General features: G+C 42.3%; 1 protein-coding gene across 3 annotated transcripts in view; it reads left to right on the forward strand.

Moving 5' to 3' along the window:
- Nucleotides 1-418: 418 nt before the first annotated feature.
- Nucleotides 419-19,039, forward strand: part of myh11a (myosin, heavy chain 11a, smooth muscle) — a 28,923-nt gene continuing 10,302 nt past the window's right edge. For 2 of the 3 annotated variants that reach the window (XM_070827845.1, XM_070827847.1), the window contains exons 1-17: nt 419-523; nt 3,854-4,218; nt 4,522-4,678; nt 9,608-9,635; nt 13,210-13,309; nt 13,437-13,463; nt 15,585-15,677; nt 15,812-15,875; nt 16,163-16,261; nt 16,484-16,627; nt 16,744-16,839; nt 16,956-17,074; nt 17,194-17,346; nt 17,472-17,645; nt 17,797-17,970; nt 18,137-18,251; nt 18,601-18,794. In XM_070827845.1, the coding sequence (XP_070683946.1) occupies nt 3,877-4,218; nt 4,522-4,678; nt 9,608-9,635; nt 13,210-13,309; nt 13,437-13,463; nt 15,585-15,677; nt 15,812-15,875; nt 16,163-16,261; nt 16,484-16,627; nt 16,744-16,839; nt 16,956-17,074; nt 17,194-17,346; nt 17,472-17,645; nt 17,797-17,970; nt 18,137-18,251; nt 18,601-18,794 (2,079 nt within the window). In that variant the 5' untranslated portion in view covers nt 419-523; nt 3,854-3,876. The remainder of the gene's footprint in view (nt 524-3,853; nt 4,219-4,521; nt 4,679-9,607; nt 9,636-13,209; nt 13,310-13,436; nt 13,464-15,584; nt 15,678-15,811; nt 15,876-16,162; nt 16,262-16,483; nt 16,628-16,743; nt 16,840-16,955; nt 17,075-17,193; nt 17,347-17,471; nt 17,646-17,796; nt 17,971-18,136; nt 18,252-18,600; nt 18,795-19,039) is intronic. The other variant, XM_070827846.1, reaches the window with a different exon arrangement.

Here is a 19,039-nt window from a genome sequence, read left to right on the forward strand (position 1 = left end):
ACACAGCTGCTACACGGTTGGGTTATTTAATCTATAAAACTGCATCATATTTTATAATTTTATGATACATTTTGCAAGTCAAATCTTAATCAGCAACATTTACTCAAGTATTGTACTTAAATACAGTTTCATGGTGCTTGTATTTATTTTCCACTTTATGCTTCTTTAAACACTTAAATGTGGGGGGTAAGTACTGGTATTACGGTATTATTGACTAACATATTGACTTGTTGATTAACACCTATCTCGTCCATTCGCATCGGACCCACCGTGACTCTTCCAGCCTGCCGGTGTCCGCAGTGCGCATGTCCGCTGCCTCCCGCCCCGCCCACAGATGCTGCCGCTGGACGATGCTGGAGGAGGAGGAGGGCCACAGCAGTGCGCAGTTTAAATGGTAAGGCTCTGAATTTGACTGGGGTCATTTGGACTGCTAGTTTTTTGGAGTACCTCGTCAGCGCCGGCCGCTCCAAACCCTGACTTTCCAAACCCAAAGCTCCCCTGAACACACCTTTCTTCACACCATGTGAGTACTTCACTGACTGCGGAGTGTCTGTGTGCGGGTGGTGATGCTGCGGTGCACTTGTCATCCCTCAAACAACTTTTACTGCGTTTGAGGAAGAGGAATTTCTGTCGAGTTTATCCCTGTATGTGTTAAGAGGAAACGTTAATGCATGCTAGAAAAACTTTCTACTGTTCCTGTGCTGCTCTAAAACATTATTCAGAAACTGATTAGCTGTAGCTCACTAGCTTACATTTTGACAGGGGGGGTCTGTGTTTGCATCACTTCTTTTTGTCACCCACTAAAGAAAATGAGACCTTTAAGGTCCCACAAAGGCGTTCAGGTGTGTAGTACATTATGAGATGAGCTCAGTGACACTTTTCAGTTACACAGAACAACATCTGTGTATTTACTAAAGTGTGTTAGACAGTGACTTGGTTGTAAACACTGTAAAAATGATGGTGCATTCACTGCACCACGCTGCAGCATAATGTAAGGAAGGAAGAGGAAGTAAGGTCTGAATATCTCGGTAAAGACACAGGCATGACTCTAACCATGGAGTTTCCTGTTCTCCAAATATGGCAGTTTTAAGCTGCTTGTCTGTTGTGGCTGAAGATGCAGATACTGCAGTAAAAACTGAGTCCTGTTTTCGCATGTCACCAATGAAAGCCTATCAGGGATGGCAAGCACTAACTTTTTGATTGTTTTACATTATTGTGTGCATTAATATTCACATCCATTTCACCCATATTTGTCAGTCTTCACATGAAATGTTCATTAAAGGAGCATTTAACTTCATTACACTGAGATGGACTCTTGCACAGCGATGTTCTGCCAGATGATCCGCCTTTGATTTGTCACCTTTAACATCAAGGCATAGCTGAAAGATAAGGCAGTTATGTAGTGATTGTATACTCGGTTGCCATATTAGGATTTAAATGGCCAGTTCTGCAGTCAGTCTCTCTAATGGGACAAACAGAGTGTCGTCACTGATCTATTTCAGTCTTCATGATTTAATTCTTTTCGTGCAGTAATCCTAATTATCATACAGCAGCACAGACATCCTAATGTGTCAGGGATTATTAGCAAGATGATAACAGGAAGAATGTTTGTGAAACAGCCAAGAGAGGAAATGAGTAAAATCATTCACAGGCCCTGCAGGTCAACCTTTTTCACCCACAAATAGAAAGGTCACGTAGTCTCCTGGGTGACATTTCAGCTTGTTTATTATTATTTTAAATAGAGGCTCTAAAGCAAAGTCATTGTTATTGGACACATCATAGATTTGTGTGATATTTTCTTCCCAGCCAAATGTTTTAGAGAGGGAGGGATCTGATCATCTAAACAGAAATGTGATACTGCTTTGAGCTGATGGTTTGCACTGAAGTAAGCAGGGCATCCAGTTTGTGTGCAGCGCACGGTGTTCCTGTGTTACTGTGAGTCTAGATCATGGATCATGATGGATTTGGTGACCAGCATCGCCTTGTGGTGGCTGTCGCACTTTCCACTTTCCAGTCACTGTGTATCAACCTGTTATCCTGTCAGCCCCACTTCAGACAGCTTTCTTCAAGTTACATTGGCTCAGTACAGAGCTGCGTTGGCACAACAGAGAGAGAGGAAGAGAGAGGAGGCTCTCCGGAGGTATTCAGCCACGGTGGTGAGGAAAGTTAAAGAGGAGAACCTCGATTGGCTGCACACACTTTAGCACGGGGAGGGGAGTGTCAGGAAAAGTCTGTTTACTTTTATCCGCAGAAATAGCTGATCATCAAAGCATCAGCTGGTCCCTTCGCTTCCTCAGAACTATGCTCGCCTCACTGGACTTATCCGCCGGCTCTGCGGGTTTTTGACAAATAGGAAGTGTCTGTCTCTGTCTCCAGTTAATATTTATGCACATCTCTCAGTAGTTTCTGGGTGGTTTGGTTTGGATGGTCCCTGGGGTTCATTCTCAGAGTCTCAGAGGCTTTTTTTAAAAATATATTGTTCCCACTCAGTTAAAGTGTGTGCCAGTTTCACTGTACAGAGGAATGGAGAGAAGGGGAAGTAACAGCCTGTGACAGCAGTGACTCACTATCTGTAATCCAGGAACCACTAAGCTTTCTGCTTTCGTTTCAGATGCAATTTGACACATCATGACTTGGTTTAAGTGTAGTATTAAAATCACAGGACCAATTTTGTTAAGTGGGTTGAGTTAGACTTATAGTGCAGAACATGGTGACATATTTGAAATAATGCTGTATTTCTTACTTAGTCTCTAATAGAAGTTAATAGTTGGGTCCAAGTACAATTCCTGCACCTATTCCTGGTTGCATTTTGCAGTACCTCCCACTGCAGGTACTGCTCCCAGACATGGCTCCGTCCCAGACACTTGTTCATAATTCAGCCACTCCCTGTTGCATTTAAAAATGAATGCCGCCAGGGGCCCATATGAAACATGATTGTTAAAGCCCCGGTCCCCCCTCAGGCTCTCTGCCTCGCTGTTATCATTTTGGAGTAAACGACGAGGCTAGCAAGAGACATACTATTCCCTATATGGGCTTTGTTTGGGAGTTCACTCGCCTTGCTGTTTAGGTCCGCAGAAAAGAGTCCTGCTCCAGAGAAGGGGCCCATATATGGTCATCACAGCACGAGACTGAAGCCTCCAAGCAGAGAGACAGTGAGAGGCAGGGAGAGATGGAGGGGGAAAGACGAGGAAAAAAATGGATGTTGTCAATTAAGCGCTGACATAATGACTGAGTGTGAGTAAACACCAGCGAGCATTAATAATTTGAGGATATTTCAGATAAAGCTGTTGATAACATGCACTCGTCTTTGTTACGCAGTTCATTAAAATCAATTTCCCAGCCTCAATCTTTCTGTCTAAATCAGGGAGGGGGATTGTTTGTGCGTCTCCCTTGAGGCGTGTGTGAAAGTGTAGGGTTGAGAGGGGGTGGAGGTCTGTGAGAATGACTGCACTGTGGAACTCCCCGATGAATGAAACATGTTAACTCTTTGAGTTACAATTACAATGTGTCCTATACCAAGAGACCCGTCATGTATTGCAGTACTACTCCAGAAGAGAAATAGAAAACTAGCAGGAGGGTTTTTATTTACTTATGATGTGTATTATGAAGTTTGAGTTCTAAAATACTGTAATTATAATTTGTGCATCACTGCAGTATCACGTCCTGTAAAATGTTAATACTCTGTCGAAACCTCATTTCTTGCCCTCCCATCTTTATGTATTTCCTGCCTTCCTGGCGTGCTTTGTTCCCTCTCCTACATTAGTTCCTTCCTTCCTCGCTTTCCACCTCCCTCCCGCCATTCCTTTATCGTTCACTCTTTTCCAACGTCCATTTAATTTGTTCCATTCAACAGCTGGCCCTCCACCTTGACCCAAGATGTCCAAGAAGGCCCCAAGCGAGGACGAGAAGTTCCTCTTTGTTGACAAAGACTTCCTGAACAGCCCCATGGCTCAGGCCGACTGGACAGCCAAGAAGCTGGTGTGGGTCCCATCGGAGAGGCATGGCTTCGAGGCGGCCTCCATCAAGGAGGAGCACGGCGACGAGGTGCTGGTGGAGCTGGTTGACAATGCCAAGAAGGCGACGGTCAACAAGGATGACATCCAGAAGATGAACCCACCCAAGTTCAGCAAGGTGGAGGACATGGCTGAGCTCACCTGCCTGAACGAAGCCTCTGTGTTGCACAATATCCGTGAGAGGTACTTCTCTGGCCTTATTTATGTAAGTATACAGTAAAAACATGTAAATGCTCCCACAATTCTACACTCACACTATAATAAAGAGTGATTATTTTCTGCTGACTTTGATTTCCTAAGCCCTTTTTGAACCTAATTCTGACCCTAACTAACTAATCATCTTAAAAAAGATGAGGCAGAACCAAATGTCCTTATATTTATTTCAATCTTTCTCACTGTTTTCTATCCTTGACTTGTTTAAGTCCTATCAAATATAGAGACACAAGGACACAAACATGCAGAGGCAGTCCTCACTCACACTCCTCTTCCTTGTGGTCTTTTCTCTCAGACGTACTCCGGCCTGTTCTGCGTGGTGGTGAACCCCTATAAAATGCTGCCCATTTACTCAGAGAAGATCATCGACATGTACAAAGGGAAGAAACGACATGAAGTGCCCCCTCATATCTACTCCATCGCTGATAATGCCTACAGAAACATGATGCAAGGTAGGATGTTTCCAGCACTCCTTAGTTCTATCTACCTCACTCCTTTTCCTCTGATGGGGCAGCAATATCATTTCTGAGTTTCCCTTTGTGGAGTTTTCTTGTTATCCCTGCATCTGTAAGGTAAGGACAGACATGCAAATCACATAACCTTTACCCCTTAAAGAAATCTAGCTTCTGTTCTGTTTCTCGCTGTATTGGCTCTGTGACAGGCTGGTAACCTGTCCAACCTGTCCCGTTTTAGGCTGCAGCATCTCATAACTAAAACTGATGAAATCAAATGAATGATATCAACATAAGAGCTGGTGTAACTCGCTTACAGATATCACACATACCCAAGCAAACTGCTAGAGTGCAGCTACAAGCTGCTGGCCTTGTGTGTTTGCAAGCGATTTCTGTCAAATTGAAGTGTTCGCTGTTAGGACATGGTGTGGGTGAGCTGCAGTATCAGCTGTCAAAAGTCTCGCTTTTGTCTGGGTGATGACAGCTGGCTGCATTTCGCTCTGTCATGTGTTACAAAGTGGTTAAAAACCACAAACAGGCCAACGCTGTCAGAGTCCACAATCAGCCGCCTGTCTGTCTGCTGCAAGTAGTAAAGTAGGCTGGTTACAGGGTGAGAAAGAAATAATCAAACCTTAAAGAGCATGTTTTGGCCCATTTGAGAGTCAGTGTCTCATAGAGGTGACGATAGTTGGCCTGGCAAAGTCGTGCTTACAGTAAATGGCTCTGGGATAAGCCTGCAGTGGCAGGACTCTAGAGCAACTGGTTTCCCATAGAATCTGTATCTTGTGCTCCAGGGGGTCGTGCCCACTGGATTTCATGTTGACATGAGGATGTTCCCTCAGAGGAGGTGACATCGGGTTTGAGAAATGGGTGGAGGGCAGTAAAACATTTCCTGTTCCAGCAGCCTCTCCTTCCTCATTCATATCTTCAAACTGTATGTTTTTCCTCCCTTGATCAGTGTAAATACCTAAAGATTTCTCCTCTTCTGCGAGAAAGGAGAGGTTAAAAGGTCCTATTAAATGTGTCTGAGATTGTTCTTCTCTCCTATGGTTTGATGACTTTCCCAATGAAACTGTATGTTTGGACAGAGCTGACAGTAAAGCTAGGAAGTAATTGCTTAAAGAGCTCTAAAGAACGTGGGATTATCCAGTCTTCTAAAAACATACCATCCAATCTCTCTGACTGCAAAGAGAGCTGCCAAAACTGATAGTGTAGCTGCAGACGTCAAATAAGCACAACTAACCGAAGCTGGTGCTGCTAAGGACCAATGTGACAGAAGATATTGGATGAATCACAACAAAAACAATGATTAAATACTTCTGAATGTACTTTTTTGGATGTCCTCCCCAGTACAAGATAAGTGAAACACATTTTTCACTGCAAAAGAAGAGATTTGGGCATTTAGAATAATCTTTAAATGTTTTTTTACATATATGTGTCACACAAGCTGATAGGAAAAGCTAACAATCATTCCAGGGATTTTACAAGACAACAAGAACAAGAACAGCCCTTACAAGCTCTGAAGTGTCTGTTAGCACCCTCAGGGTTCCACGACTCAGCAGATAAAATGCTAAATGGCAAATCTTGAACCACATAAAAGCTTTAATGTGCTTTTTTGCAGTTTTTGTCAATCTTCGTCAGTTCTTCCACCTATATAGTCACAGATATGTATTTTTACTAAGCCTACTGTAAGCCTCATGCTGCCTCTCTAATTAAGTGGTTTCATTCGTGCGTCAGAAGAGGAAGTGATCACTCTTAGATACACTGTTAATGGTAGTCTGCTTCTCAGGTGGTCTCTTTTAGTTAATGTCTCAGTGTTTTAAGGGAACTGATACCTTAACTGGTGCGGAAATGATTTCTGACAAAAAATCTGGAAGCTCCTGGAAATAAGCGATCATGTGAAAAGAAGTAGGCAAAGAAATGCGGCTGCAACAATATCCACCTCTAATCTGTGGATGTATACTATTAACGTCAGACTGGATGTTTATATTGTGTTAAATTTGCTGAATTCTTTCGGTCTTGCCATTATAAATACCCTAAATCTGTATTAGGTCTTTAATGATGTGTATTATGACTTAATCCTTTCTCTTACTTAACCTCTTAAGACCCGAGCTCTTTGGGCTTATTGGACCCTGATAAGTATAAAACCTAAGCATCATCTTTTTACATGGTGTAGTTTTAGAGAAAAATTATGTCCACATATGTGCACAATCGGTCTTAATTTCCAGAAAACACAATAAAGTCACTGTGTCATTGTGCAAAACTCTTTATTTCCACCCTGAACATTGCAGTTTTTTTTCCTGACTGCTTTTGCATGTATTTATAACACATACAAAACGTATTTTGAACATGTTTTGAAAATCACGGCGCAAAAAACAATATGAAATATCAATAATTTTGCCCACATACATGTCCATACGGCCCCAGCTAAGCAGAATTAACTACTATGGTAATATAACCCAAAATGTGATGTCCACGCATGTGTACGCCAGGTCTTTAGAGGTTAAAGACTGCAACTTTCACTAATATGTGTACATTGAGGGATTTTAAGCTCCACCAGGCTGGTACACAGGAAGTCATTGTATTTACTGCTACAGCTATGGTGTGTAAACATTGTGTCACAAGTAAACAAGAAAGGGGACGATTGATTGGTGTTTGTGTGGGTGTTTGGTTTACACTTCTTCAGCTCCTCCCTGTAGAGGAACCCATACAGCTGCATTAAGAGGACATCGCGCAGTTGGACACCATGTGAAAAAGAGCGTGTTTTTATCTGCTGCATTTCTATCAGAATAAACAAATCAGACCTGTGATAGCCTCGTGATGGATGAAATGACATTTGATTTTTAAGCTCATGGACCACCCAATTAGTTTGCAAAGTTAAAACATGACTTTAAACTGCTTTTTACAACATCTTAAGGTAATGACGTTAGCAGCAAAAGCAATGACAGCACTGTCAGTCAATAAATACAAAAGAAAAGATAGGTATTAAAATAGGTATTAAGCACCCAGCACATAAAAGATGTGACTTCAAATATGACAGAGATTTAAACCCTTAGCCTAACCCCTTCAGACAAGTTGTTTTAAAGCCTGTAATACCTGATTTATGAATAAATCACCCCTTCATCTAGGAACAGCCACAGGGGATTGTTTAATATAGTTTCTAGTTTCTGTGAGGCCTTGCAGAAGGGATTAACAGCAAATTTTGATTTACTGGTCTCATATGATAATTTAACAAAAAACGTTTATATCATTGGAAGCTTTATATCCAGTCCAAAGCTGGTATAATGGGCAGGCTTGTTTTTGAGTCTTGAATGTATATACAAGAACTGTAAAGCTATTTTAAGTTCTTCGAGAGTCCTCAAAGGTCAAGACTAATACTGCACATCTGTGAGCCCCATTTGAGCCTTCATTATATTACACTGTGGCTGGCAGAGGGTTGTTGTTGTTGATACATTAGTGGGATTTCCCATGAAGTAGTTGCTAATGATGCACAATGTTTAACACTGCTGTAGCATGAACAGTTCACATGGACGTGGAAGTGGTGCATAACTGTAACAAATCCTGATAACTCAGCTAAGCTTTGAAACATTCTTGCTGCAATCCTGGCTGCGATCCCGTTCTTCGGAAATTGTGCTTCAGTCTTTGATGTGAAGGAGATAAAAATGTGAAATTCCCGCGGGGGGGTGTGCTGTCCCCTGCAGCAGATGACTGATGTTTGTTTTCTGCGCTTGGCGTACAGGTGCAACGACGCTGACACTTCCATGTGATCGTATATTGGGTTTTACTTTACATGACTGAATCAGTGTCACACAAATATCTTTGAGCTTTTGCAGTGACAAAAAAAGCTGTCTATTCTCTCTTGGGAGTCCGGTGTGAGACTGAGTGTTGTTTTTGGATGGTTTAGTAAAACTAACAACCTTGGTCACCTCTCTCTCTCTCCCCCTCTCTCTCTCTCTCTCTCCATCTGCCTTAATTAGGAAGTGTAGAGAGGGAGCAGGCTGCATTTTGCATGTGTATGTAAGGAATGGAACCAGTGGAACAGCAGCCAAAGTCCAAACGGAGAAACGTGCTAGTTTACAATTCAGGGCGGGCTGTGGACTGTAGGGGTCATACACACACACACACACACACACACACACGCATGCATGCACACACACACACACACACACACACACACAGTGATAAATCACGGTATGAAAATGATGCCGCTGCACATGAATGATGCTCTTCAGTGAATGAAGATGAGACATTGTTGGTGACTGCTCTGTGTTATGTCTTTTTCCAACATTTGATTGTTTTTTCAGCGCAGCCTCAAGGTGTTGTTTACTAAGAGGTTTCATGTTGAAAACTGACAGCAAAGTTATCTTTTCTTGGAGCAGTACTCCCCGCACTCCCCCAGGAGTGGCTCGTATTTGAAGGATACAGTTACAAAATAGCCTTACATGGACTCACTGTATTCTCCCAGGCGTATTTTTGGAGACAGTATAATGACTCATTGCTCAGCACATTCAGAGTTGATTTTCATGGTTAAATATCTAAGTATTTGTGGGAGTTACATGTTTCTTTAGGCACGGGGGAGCCTTCACAAATCAAACAGACTCTTCTTAAGACTTGAACTGAGTCCCAGATGGTGTCTTAAGTTTAGCGCTAGATTGATCTTTATTCCTGGAGAAAGGCTTGTGGTTTCACATGTGGTATGTGCAGTAGTGCACTGAGCTATTGTGCATGGCTGTACGCATTTCCTCAGGTCAAACATAGAGCTTGTAAAACACAAAAAAATACATATTTGTAATTTGGTTATTGCAGATTCCTTGGGTTAACCGCATCACTTTTATGCCTTTATAAGTGATCCTGGCACTCACACATTATATTTGTGAATGGGTTGTCATTAAATTTGCCTAACAGCATAAACTTTCTTTGTTTCTACAGATCGTGAAGACCAGTCCATTCTCTGCACGTAAGTACAAATCTGTCACCACAAAACTCACCTTTGTTGTCTTTCCTTAATAACTCTCCTAGATGTTACATTAATGCCAGAGATGTGTGTGTGTGTGTGTGTGTGTGTGTGTGTGTGTGTGTGTGTGTGTGTGTGTGTGTGTGTGTGTGTGTGTGTGTGTGTGTAGGAACAGTTACATAATGCTTGTGTAAACACAGACTTAAATAAATGAGATAGCTCTGTGGTCTCTGAGCACGCAGCCTCAACCAGCAAGAAATCATTCAGAATGTCATTCACTACAGTGATATTTTTTCTAATTGTGTGGATGGCTGGGTGCAGACTGCTTGTTAGACTATGTTGCAGTGAACTGTGTTGCATTCAAATGGAGGCAAACTGGATGAGCATTAATGCGCTCCCAGAGGGCTGTGGCCTCGCTCCCCTCTCAGAACCCCCGTTCAGGAAGTTTGCCCTGCATCCTGATGGGAGAACCAGATTAGCTCTCCAAATGTTTGGACTACACTCTGTATGTTTATTTCTTTTTAACTAATTATTGAGAACTTTGACTGGGATATCGGACACCCAGGGACAAATGGCCTCCTTTCGTCTGGCAATAGCAGCGTAAGCTTTCGAACTTAGAACACAAAGTTAATTAACCAATTAATTATTTATTTCCTTTCCTGCTTTAGTGATCCAATAGGGTTTGCAGTTTGTATTGCCCAAATGTTGTATGTACAAGTGGACATTAAACATCAGATATCATAGTGCACCACAAAAGAGCTACAGTATAATGTGTGTGCTTATTACTTTATTAACAGTGGCTGACTAGAGATTGTGGTATTTCCTGTATTAGTTTTTACTTAACAGTAGCACTTTTGCTGCTCAGCATCCAGTGGTCCCAGTAAAGGACATGAAAGAGGGTGCGCCTCCCCCTCAAGGCTCTTTCTACTCTAAATTTACAGCACTTACACCAGGATGCAGCAAATTCTTTGATCACATCAGACCATTTCCTCAACTATCAAGCTTCCTTTATCAGAGGGAAACTTTGGAAACGTTTATGCAATGTGCGGGAAGGTAATGGTTTAAGATGATGCTGATTTGTTTGATACTGTCATGAGAAAATGTACATAAAGTAAAAGTTTTAAAACTGTTTAAAGTGACCAACTGGAAGTGGACTAATATAATAGGGCTGAAATACAAACTCCGCCGCTCTGAGGAACATTAGTCAGGTCCCTACAGCCACTTTAAGATTTCAGCTACAGCTGCTCTCAGCCTCAGCAGGTCTCTGGAGCCATATATGGGAGAAATGTTTCTGGTGCGATATATGGAATGTCATGCATGACGTTCTCCCTCTGCATGTGTGTGCGCACATGTGTTTAATTCTACTGTATGTTCTTTGGTAGAATTGTTTTTACAGCAGCCCATTATAGAGGCTGTGCATCTAGCAGCTTAAAGTTTCCCACTCAAAACTCCAGCGACACTTGTAGCATGAAGAGCAACTTTCAAAATAAAGTTGTTCTTCATGCTACAATTACGGTAGAAATGATCTATTCTACTTGCAAACAAGAAAACAATTGCTGAAGTACACTGTCAAACTTTTTTTTTTTAGAGTTAAACTTTGTTTTCTACAGTATATTTAAACTGAAGATAAGATTATTGCATAAGTGTGAATCTAGTTTGTTCCTTGAAGCTATTTGAACTCCTTCATGTATCATACAAGACACAGATTGGTTTAATAATGACATAAAAGTACTTTTTGAATAATGTATTAATTGGCTTATTTGGGTAATTAGGATAAGATATCAGCTTTAATGTATACTCAGAGAATAAGACGGTGTTCCTAAAACATTTCATTATAGAAATCATGAAGTTATGAAGGAATCCTCATCATTTAGCTGCCTTGTACAACAACACTACAAGCAACCATCCAACCACCACAAGGTCAACAAACATGTAAACATGTCACATACATCACAGCGCTGGATTGCTTCAGCTTTTAGAAGGGTTTCTACTGTGTTTCTCTACATCCCATAATTCTTGCAGTGATTATATTCCTCAAATTCCTCCACACAGTAGCCAGACTTTGCCATGGGAAATAGCTGGGAGCCAACTAAATCCATTCTTGAGATGCTGACATTTCATCTCAGCAGGGTCACCAGTTTCCTCGGTCTAATTCATTGTGTGTGTGAAAGACTGGACTAATGCAATGGACACTGTGGCCAAAAAGTGGCAGGATGTTGCTAAAGAGTGCAGATTCAAGCCCTTTTCTGACCCTGCTGAGGGCTCAAAAGCATCAGATGTATTAATGGGGGAATCCCCTTCATGGAGCTCTGTAGACTGTGGGCATTTTCTGTAGGGAAAATCATCAATTTGGTTTAAAGAGGAAAAGTGTAAATGTAACAAAATCGTATTAAAACATATCATACATTGGAATAGTGGCATTCTGTCCTTCAAATAATCTTATGGTTGTTAGTAAAAAAAAAACAAAAAACGCAGTGACAGTAAGCAGGACATGCAGTAAGAGACAGTTTGATAGACCGTGTGGAGGAAAAACTCCCATCAGAATTTACCCTGCACAAACAGTTGCCTATGGTTGGAGCCTGGATGTCATATGTCATTAGCAAACCTGAACAGGACAGAGTAATTAGATTCCTCTCAGGGCTGCCAAACCCTAACACAGGGAGCGCCCCTTGCCTTATATGGACCCATGTCTGAAGATGTGTCTGGGTGCTGGATTGCTGTCTGGTGGCTCTGGCAACGTTCAGCTCTCTCAAGATGTCCAAGATCATTTTCAGGAAAGAGTGTGTCCTTGCTTCTGTTTGAAAAAGTTTGAGTTATGAATTTCTTTAAAAAATATACTACATATTTTACTATGAGGTTTCTGACTACTCTGAGGATATCCATCATCTAACTCCTAATAATTGTGCCATAACCCTCCTGTGTTGTTTGCATGAAGTGTCACGCCATTAAATCTGTGCTGCTTACAGGCAGCCACTTATTTTAATTAATCAACAATGTGTTAGATACACTTACGTACTTTCTTACGGAGTTACATGATGCCCCATTCATATCTTTATGGTAAATAAGAAGCTTCAGCCAGCACTGTCAGCTCATCTTAGCATGAAGACTAATGGCTGCATGTCTTTGTTGCATGTTCTTTCCCCATGTTTCCTGTCTATCTCTGCACTGTCCACTATCAAATAAAGACAGAGATGCCAAGAAAGATCTTCTGCCTAACCCTAACCCTAAGCCATTGTTACTGTGCCCCCCCCTTGTTCAGAACTATTGTTTTAAAATTCTAAAATATGTAGAGGGGGTTCATTTTAAAGTCACATTTTCGGGGGGATTATGAACATGATAGTTGGTCGGAGGATCTTGGCACACAGGGATCAGGGCAGACTGAACAATAACATTATGCTTTTGTGTCAGGCGTTGGTGCAGCTATCTCTGCCGCACATGATTTCCATTCAATTAAACCAGCTTATTGGACTGTGAACAGAGTACCTGTCGTTGCTGCTTATCTTCTTGTTCTCTCTCATTCCCTCTCACTATCTATCCTCCGCAACATTTAATCCCCTCCTTGCTTTTCCCTCCCTAGTGGAGAGTCTGGTGCTGGGAAGACAGAGAACACCAAGAAGGTCATCCAGTATCTGGCTGTTGTGGCCTCCTCACATAAAGGCAAGAAGGACAGCAGCGTTGTAAGTATCTGCGTGAAGAGATCATGTTGTATTAAAAGTTTGGATCTGTCAGCCAGTTCCCTCACTCTTCAACATGTGTAGGAAACTGCCCGGTTTAATCCTTTATATCGCCATTTCCTCCAAATAGCAACAATCAGGATCACAGTTTGCCTACGTGAGTAAAGGGGAATGCCTGGAGTGTGTTTTTGTGTGTGGTGTTTGTCCCTTAGGTTAGAAATGTGCATGAAGAAAGAATTTTTTTCTCTGTTTGTAATCATTTTTCCTATACCAAGGGTCATGATCCAAGATCATACTGTTCTTGAGTTAGAAGGTGTTTACCCTAACATTTGTCAACTCTGTATCTTACCCAACAAGAGCTGATTTAGACTGCATGATCATCATCGTAGAACTGACTTGCAGTCACTTTTCAAACCTGCCGAATGATCAGTGAAGGACATGTAGTATTGCATACTCCTGAATGGGTTTATCATGTTGAGTTTTGTGTCATCCATCTTCTGATTAACACCCTCTCACTGCCAGTGGAGAACAGGTTGCAGCCTTCCTGGCAGTGAAAGGGTCTCTCACAGATCAATGAGCACAGTGTGAGCATGCCCATCTCCTGTTCTTATCTATCAAACACAATGCCCCCCTCCTCCTCCCCCCCCTCCCCCACCTCATCCTCCCACCTGACATTTGCCCCGACGAGCGGCGCTTACTGGACCCTGTGGTTTGCACCATGTGGAGTTTCTAACAACACCTGAGATTGTAATGACTTTTCCACACCCTGACTGGGCTAACAATGAGCTCAGTCACCCTGTCTAAACCTTGATTAAGAATTCTTTTTTGAACAGCGTTTCAGACAGCATCACACCTGCGTAAGATGGTCCCCGCTCCTGACTCGATGTTGATGGTTTGTGTTGTTGTGCCGGCGTTGGCGTAGGTATCGCAAGGTTGCATTTGTAGGTCTAAACGATGCATCCCTTCGCCATCAACCCGCTCACCCTCAACATCTTTGCTCCTGAGGAAACGTCGTACAGTATGCTGTCCTCAGCAGCACCTCTTGGCTCCCGCGGACCTCACCTGAGCATTAACAGCATCGGGTCAATCTCTTTTCTGTGCTCTCACTTTCTCTCTTCCCCAGGCACTATTTGGACTCGGCCACCTGCTACTTAGCCATCTGCTCTAGCATTTAATTAAACAGTTTCTCAAGAACAGTCCTTCCTGTCAGCTGTCACTTTCTTACCATTTTACTGTGCTCTACTTCTCTTCTTTTCTCTCCTGTCTTTACCCCCAGCGACTTAAATCAACAAGACTTAACCCCCAGCGACTTAAATCAACTCTCTGCTCTGCCAACTCTGAACTGCACCCTTTCAGCTGGTCTGTATCTTTCCTGTTTGTCCTTAAACATTTAAAAGAGATTGACATTTGATGACTCTAATAGACTTTTTAATTACATTACTGTCTTTTTATCCATCTAAATTAAGCTCGCCCATCGTGTCCATCATTAGTCCTCATCATTTTTTTCATCGCACCATTGTCCTTTTTTATCACCATATTACCACAAGTTGAGCCCTTATCATCTCCGTGGTTTTAGCTCGCTTACAGGGTAGCTGAAGGGAGTGTTCTGAAGGTAGAGATCTCCAGCACCTGACCTTGATGCTAGGCTGACACAGACCCCTTTGATCAGGTGGATTAGCTCGATGCAGAGTGACAGGATGTCTGCTTCATTTACCGACCATCACCCAGCCCCACCCACCGGTCGGCAGGCTCCACAGTCACGCTGGAAACAAATCATAGCTGTTTGTGAATCTGAATCATTTGAATTTTCCTGACACATTGAATGCAAAGGCTTGTTTGCATTGTGAGCGTTATTTGGATGCCTCGTCTGACCCAACATAACCTCACTCCTCGTCTCTTTTTCTGTTTCTACATCAACAACAGCAGCTTCTCCTCATTTTAACAATTTTTCTCAAAACTGATGGAGAAGTCATTAGGTCATGTGTCTGTGTTAGGTAATATACTGAAAAAAGTCCAAGAAGATCAGTGAGGAATTATATTCGCACCTTAGAGCTAGTTGCAGATTTACTTGTCAGGATATTTATTGATCACTAATGGGTTGATTTAATTATTTTTCACCTAATTAAGTCCATCATCTTGTCTTATTCTGATAAATCATCCCCAAACCATCCCCACCCTGAACCACTTCACCCCCACCGATCTCGACCTACTGCATCCCACCCCCACCAAACAGCCAGTTTATAATAGTGATGTTCCTGCATATCACTCTTGTCACTAGGGGGAGCTGGAGAAGCAGCTCCTGCAGGCCAATCCCATCTTGGAGGCCTTTGGAAATGCCAAAACCATCAAAAATGACAACTCCTCCCGATTTGTAAGTATGCTGTTTTTGGAAGTAGATGTGGTTTTGTTTTGTTTGGTTTTGTTTCTGATGGGAGTCTTTAGGGCATGTTCTGTTAATCACACTGTTTCATCCTGTAACGTCTTCTCTCCTTATCTCTCTCGCAGGGTAAATTCATCCGAATCAACTTTGACGTGACCGGCTACATTGTTGGAGCCAATATTGAGACTTGTATCCTGGTTTTCTTGCTCTAGGAAATGTTGTTGCTTTTGCTAGGACACATTTGTTGGTGAAGTTGAAAGGCCTTAAAGAAGAAGGACATGTTCCAATGTATGATTCTTTTGTTTTCTCCATCTTGTTTTTCCTCGTCTTATTCAAACTATATTCACTTATTATTAACCACCAAGGCAGAAGCAGATAAGACACAGAAAAAGGCTTTTTGATTGAACAGAGGTTTATACCCTAAAGCCTCCTCTGTGCACAGTACGTATGTATTCTTTAACAGCTGACACTCTCAGACCTGCTGGAGAAATCTCGCTGCATCAGACAAGCAAAGACAGAAAGAGCTTTTCACATCTTCTACTACATGATTGCCGGTGCTCAGGACAAACTGCGTGGTGAGATAAAATACGCTGCTTTTCTCTCTTCCAAAGTTTCAGTAATATAAGATCCTGTCGAAAAAAGCTATTGCAGGTTAAGGTCTCACTGTCGAGCATTTCAATTTTTTTTTAAGACTAGAAGGTTGTAAAATTTCCTCAATTCAAAGAGGTTCATGTAATCCTTCTACTGATTTTAAACCACGATAAATAACCATTGAACGTTGTGTATTATATTTTCAGAGGAGCTTCTACTGGAGCCCTTCAGTAATTACCGCTTCCTGAGTGCGGGCCATGTTCAGATCACAGGCCAGCAAGACGATGAGATGTATGAAGAGACCATGGAGGCCATGAATATCATGGGCTTCACAGAGGAGGAGAGAATCGGTATCAGTGATAAGTCTGATCTAAACTCTGCTTCGGCAAGAGTACAGTTGTGTGCTTGGATCGTGATTAGGCCAAGTGCCACTGCTGTTTCTCTAACTATCATATGCCTGTGTCAGATATCCTGAAGGTGTGCTCCACAGTCATGCAACTGGGAAACATTGAGTTCAAGAAAGAGAGGAACCAGGAGCAGGCCACCATGCCAGACAACACCGGTTAGACACCACAACTTCTCATTTCAACTTATTTTTATCTGTGGCTGTGAAATTTAAAAAAATAGATAGATTTACTTGTGTAAAGTACACCAAAATATTTGTTCTTCCCTCTCTAGCGGCCCAGAAGGTGTGTCACCTGCAGGGCATCAATGTGACAGACTTTACCCGTGCCATCCTCACCCCTCGAATCAAAGTGGGCCGAGAAGTGGTGCAGAAGGCACAGACCAAAGAGCAGGTACTACAGGGAGTGCACTCTGTGAAGCCATGAGAGCAATAAAACAAATACTGCAACAAATAAACCTGTCCTTAAAATCAACTTCATCGCTCATGTGTTTGTATGTGTGTGTTTGGTAGGCTGACTTTGCTATTGAGGCCCTGGCTAAGGCTGTCTTTGAGCGACTCTTCCGTTGGATCCTGTCCCGAGTCAACAAGGCCCTGGATAAGACCAAACGCCAGGGAGCCTCCTTCCTGGGAATCCTCGACATTGCCGGTTTTGAAATCTTTGAGGTATGGACCTGTTGATCACTGATGAGTCAGAAACCAATAAGCTGTTGTTTAGCTCATTAAACACAGAAAATATGTTCATGCATGACACTGTATGCATCTTCAGTTTTGTTTTTTGGTCGCTGCAGGACAACTCCTTTGAACAGCTCTGCATTAACTACACCAATGAGAAGCTGCAGCAGCTCTTCAACCACACCATGTTCATCCTGGAGCAGGAGGAGTACCAGAGGGAGGGCATCGAGTGGAACTTTATCGACTTCGGCCTCGACCTGCAGCCTACCATTGAGCTCATCGAGAGACCAGTGAGCGGCCTTGAGACAATAAAAGCACATTTAAATCCACATCATTCACAAGACAAGTTCTCATACGAAGTGCAGATATTTTGTGACTCAATAAAACATGTCTTAATTGACATTTTGGTCACACTTAGTAATCAGTGCATATTCTCTGCAGAACAACCCTCCAGGCATCCTGGCCCTGCTGGATGAGGAGTGCTGGTTCCCCAAAGCCACAGATGTCTCCTTTGTGGAGAAACTCATGAACACACAAGCAAACCACATGAAATTTGCCAAACCTAAACAGCTCAAAGACAAGACAGAGTTTTCTGTTTTCCATTATGCTGGGAGGGTGAGTATGAGGGGATCTGTGTGGTATGATAAAAGCATGATGTAGTATCCTCTGTTGAGGACTTCAGTTTCATTTGAGTTATACTTTGGGTAAAATGATTAGAAACAAGTTGGATTGCTGACAATTTAAAAAACAAATAACAACTGATGTGTTGTTTTGCTTGTAGGTGGACTATAACGCCACAGCCTGGTTGACAAAGAACATGGACCCTCTGAATGACAACGTCACAGCACTGCTCAGCAACTCCTCCAGCCTGTTCGTGCAAGACCTCTGGAAAGACAGTGAGATGTCTGGCTTTACTTTTGGCCCACAGCTTACCTGCAATGGGTTACAAGAGGATCACCCATAACCAGTTTAAATATAATTTCATATTCAAAGCTGTCGATTATTGTAGGAAACACACTAAATAAATAAATTAAAGTAAGGTACAGTGATACTAAGAAATTTTGATTTTAGGTTACTAACTCGCATTTGGAGTCTCTCATTTTCTTACAAACATCATATTAATCTGAAATATTGCACATGAAAAGCTTAAGATATACAATAGGAACCAAGCACATTAAATCCAGCACACTGGGACTGAACACACTGTTCTTCACCATTTACATAATAATGTGTTGCTTATTTCAGCGGACAGAGTGGTGGGTCTTGATACAATAGCCAAGATGACAGACAGCTCCATGCCGAGTGCCTCAAAGACCAAGAAGGGGATGTTCCGCACAGTGGGACAACTCTACAAGGAGTCTCTGGCCAAACTTATGACCACACTGCACAACACCCAGCCCAACTTCGTCAGATGCATCATCCCCAACCACGAGAAGAGGGTAAAGACAAGTGCAATGTCATTAACATAGTGTCTCTTACGGCAAAGTTCCTTTCAAGATAGTCAAGAAGTGTATTTGACACAGTGAGGAAAAAAGTCGGTCATACTGTTTTAGACTGGCAGCTGCCTCCTGTCTCCTGTGTTGTCTCATGTGGTGGACTGGGTATCTGTACAGGGCACAGGTAGTCTCATAACCCTGAAGGATAACCAGTTCAGAAAAGACTGTATGTTTAGAAAGAAAATAAC

The sequence above is a fragment of the Pempheris klunzingeri genome, chromosome 3, assembly GCF_042242105.1.
Source record: "Pempheris klunzingeri isolate RE-2024b chromosome 3, fPemKlu1.hap1, whole genome shotgun sequence".
NCBI lineage: Eukaryota > Metazoa > Chordata > Actinopteri > Acropomatiformes > Pempheridae > Pempheris > Pempheris klunzingeri.